Here is a 4140-nt window from a genome sequence, read left to right as displayed (position 1 = left end):
TATATATGCTATTCAATAACATTTGTCATCTAATTACTTGTAACTGCAAACTTATGCGTGTATATCACGTTAAAATTTTGTGAGGAAAAAGAAGAAAAGTGTACGAAGAGAATAAATTGTTATATATCTATATATAAAACACGTAATCACAGTAGCCTACTTTAAATTTAATGTAATTTATCATACGCAAGTTTCGCGGTTAAGCCATTAGATATATTGGATTGTCCGGAAAGTTCGTGCCGATTTTGAAGGAAAATTGAAACGCAGAAGATTTAAATTTTAGTATACATTTATTAAATTATATAGATGCCATTCTGTTCTATAACCTTTCTCCATCTTTCAGGCAACTTGAAAATTCCTTCCAGAATCTCTCAGGTTTTTCGAAAAACTTTTCTAAGTGATTTTTTACCTCGACTAAAGAGTTGAAGCTTTTTCCATTAAGAGAATTTTGTAATGATCGAAATAGGTGAAAATCAGAGAGCGCGAGGTCTAGTGAATATGGTAGATGGGGTAGAACATCCCAACCGAGTTCCAACAACTTTGTCGAGTTATCAAAGACACATGAGACCGCGCATTGTCCTGATGAAATACGATTCGCTATTTCTGGACGTTTTTGTTCAATTGCTGTCTTCAATTCGTCTAATTGGGAACAATACTTCTCTGAATTTATCGTCTCATTGTTGGTAAAAGCTTATAATACAGGATCCCTTTCCAATCCCACCAAACACAGAGTATGACCTTCTTTGGATGAAGACCGGCTTTTGGGATGGCTAAAGGTGGTTCATTCCGCTTTCCCGAAAATCTTTTTCGCTCAACATTATTGTAAATGATCCATTTTTCATCCCCCGTCACTTGCTTCAAAAATGGTATTTCCTCGTTGCGTTTATAGAGGGAGTCGCAAATGGAAATGCGATCCATCAGATTTTTCTCCATTAAATCGTGGGGAACTCATATATCAAAACAGTTTATGTAGCCAAGCTTTACAAAATGCTCGTGAATGGTGGATTTTAACATATTCAACATTTCTGCTAATTTACGTATCGTATAGCATGGATTATTCTCGATCAGTGTTTTAATCTGATCTTCATCTGTGGTGGAGGGCTTACCCGGGGTCGGGTAGGGCGTCTTGATCTTCAAGGTTGAAATTATCAGCTTTAAATCTAGCAAACCACTTCCGCACAGTTTCAGCTACAGCACTTTCGCCATAAACATATCTTGTTTGCCGCTTGTGTGGCATTTTTGCCTTTCCGATAAAAAAAAAGCATTAAATGCCTAAAATGCACTTTGTTTTCTTCCAATCCATTCATATCCAAAGGCGTATAAAACTGACAAAAATTAACGTATCGCAACCAAATTTTTTTCCAAGTATGCCTGAAGTACTGTCTTTTACGATATGTACACATGTCAATCGTTCCGATATATTCAGACCTATCCTTACGCCACCTACCAAAAATCGGCACGAATTTTCCGGACAACCCAATATTTTCTTTCAGCGGCTATAATCATGTCAGCAACGTTGAAATTCTGCTCATTGCATATAAATAAACTTATAATATACATATATTATAAACAATCAGTAAATGGTAATATCGTTTCTTTCCAACGTGTTTTTATTTCATTTTTCTTGTATACATTTATATCAACTCACAGAAACGTAACATTTGTCTAGTCAAATAGACCTCTTTTATTGATGTACTTATCGGATTTATATTACATGTGAAAACGCATGTAAATCTCGCTGTAATAATTTCATCAAAAAAAGTTTATTCATTTTTAATTGTATATACCTCAGGTATATCACAAAAGTTATGTAAATGTAAAAGTAATTGTATTTAAAAAAAAAGGAATTTATAAAACTAAAGAAATATTAGAAATATTACTTGTTTTTCGTGGATATTTTTGTACATAAAAAATGTTTTCCTATCTCTTTTTGTACTACGTGAAAATTATTCGTGTTATGCTGTTCGCTATATGTATATGCTTACGCTTTATAGTTACAAATAGATACTGATATAGCTCATAGAACGTACTTGAGCAAGTAGTGATCCTTGTGATAATAATTCATTTAAATAATAACATTAAGAAACAGAAACAGTAATATGTCGACTTAAATTAACAAATAATGATAAATACGACGTAACGCGAAATACTTGAGAACACACACTTGGTCGCTGATAACATTTATACGTTACATTATGGAATCATTGTTGTATGTTGTTTCTAGAGCTCTGCATTCGTTTGTACACATAACGTCTCAATATCGAAATTGACCCTTTCTGCCCATTCCATTATGGTATACTCTCAGCGGCGCGTAATTTCCATTGCCATTCATCGCTATATTGGTAAAATTGTAAAAAAAAAATTATGAAAACGATGAAAATTAGAAACATAGCTCGCGTTCGGAAACATCACAGTTCTCCATAATACATGCAGAAAAAAGTGGCATCTCTCGAGGAAATACTGCAGAACTGATTCTTTTTTCAGATCGTGATGTATTTCAGTTTATCGTTAAAGAAAAAGTCAGTTCTGAAGATTTCCGCGTAGATAAGAAATATTATTATTAGGTAACACATAAATTATTTATGTTCTGAAAAATCTGAAAGATGTATAGAAAATCTTGAGCGTGTTCGATCACTTACTCAATTCATAATCCCTTATGGCAGCTTGTAAAGCCAAAATTAAAGTTAGACGGAGTACATTTAAGACTTTGCTGAGATTAACTTAAGTGCGCGCTATTAAAACATCTACGCTTACCTTGCACGATTGTGGAGGGTTGACGAGAACTCTGGATGGTATGTGCATGACATCTCGGCTTCAATATTCCATGATACAATACAAAATACAGACTGGCAACGATGGCCGCTGCTACCGCCATACAACGAAACACGAATCTCAATGATTGTACAATGTCTTCGTCGCCGAGATTGATATAAGCACCAATGACGGATCCGAGACATCGGCCTATGAATTAATCGGACAGAATTAATATTAATAATTCAGTTCTATTTGTCCGTTCTCTCATTGTCGCAGTTACAGATTGGAAACATACCGATGCAAAAGTGAGCTATCACAGGCCACGCTTGGGCAGTTACGGTCAAATGACGCGGTACCAAATGTCTCAGGTAGAGAATGGTAGTAACCCACATTATTCCTAAGGTGAATACTTCTAAAGCTTCCGAAATGAGAGACCACCAGGGATCAGATACGAGACTCAGTCCGGTGAATCTGACCAAATTTATCAATATAATATTTATCAAGAGAATTTTATACATAAAATAATACTCTTTGAAACGAATGATAAATGATAAATGATAAAACCTAGTGACAAGATCTTGTTTCAGTTAAACTGATCGCACGATTATTAGATTTGAAAAAAACTTACCTACCTTATTATGTACATTGTAAAGGCAGTGATGAGAAGATTACTGTGTCCACAGTAATCAACAAGATGTTCAGACTTCCAGAGGAACAAGAATGCAGGTATCGCTCCGACAGTCATAGCGACTCCGATGGAAAGCTCATCGCCTCCTAATATTTGCAGATGCCTGTGTCAAAGGAAAGAAATTCTTAATATTTCAAACGAATTATATCGTAATTAAATTATTCCTTCAACGATCTGAAGCTATCTTAACGAACTCTTACAAAGGTAGATAGCTATCCATCGCGCTCCAAAAAGTTCCCATGACTAGCAGGACAAAGATTAGGGCGACGGTCTCACTGCTGTACCTCTTGACAGCGCTCATTGGCAACGCTAACATGCCGCTTCTCGTGTGCCACCACCATTCTGGTGGACTGAGAGGCATGCCATCCGCCGACAAAGCAATGATGGCCGCGAGAATCATCAATACGGCGTGTAGGACAAAAGGTAGCCAATAAGCCGGTCCGATGTTGCTCGTCAGAGTGCTCAAATAGCCGGTCAGTGGTCCTAGCAGAGCGAAACCAAGGGAACCGAAAGCCAATTGGCGTCCTACATCGCCGCGACCACATGACGTCTCTCTTGTCGCAATCACCACCGCTGCGTCGATCAGGGCAACAGCAGTCGTCGGGAAAATATCCGCGACCGATCGCACAAACAGGTACATCCAAAACGCTGCTTCCGTCCAGACTCCAGTATATTGGCATCGGCTTTCCATCAGTACG

The 4140-nt window shown here is 37.1% G+C and overlaps 1 protein-coding gene across 1 annotated transcript in view; it reads right to left on the bottom strand.

Moving 5' to 3' along the window:
* Positions 1 to 1612: 1612 nt before the first annotated feature.
* LOC108692427 overlaps positions 1613 to 4140 on the bottom strand; it is a 27787-nt gene continuing 25259 nt past the window's right edge. The window contains exons 6-10 of the mRNA XM_018200661.1: positions 3643 to 4140; positions 3387 to 3545; positions 3050 to 3225; positions 2755 to 2961; positions 1613 to 2334 (exon numbers count right to left, since the gene is read on the bottom strand). Of these exons, the coding sequence (XP_018056150.1) occupies positions 2255 to 2334; positions 2755 to 2961; positions 3050 to 3225; positions 3387 to 3545; positions 3643 to 4140 (1120 nt within the window). The 3' untranslated portion in view covers positions 1613 to 2254. The remainder of the gene's footprint in view (positions 2335 to 2754; positions 2962 to 3049; positions 3226 to 3386; positions 3546 to 3642) is intronic.

The sequence above is a fragment of the Atta colombica genome, unplaced genomic scaffold (assembly GCF_001594045.1).
Source record: "Atta colombica isolate Treedump-2 unplaced genomic scaffold, Acol1.0 scaffold70, whole genome shotgun sequence".
Lineage (NCBI taxonomy): Eukaryota > Metazoa > Arthropoda > Insecta > Hymenoptera > Formicidae > Atta > Atta colombica.
This window is presented reverse-complemented; position numbering and strand designations above follow the sequence as displayed.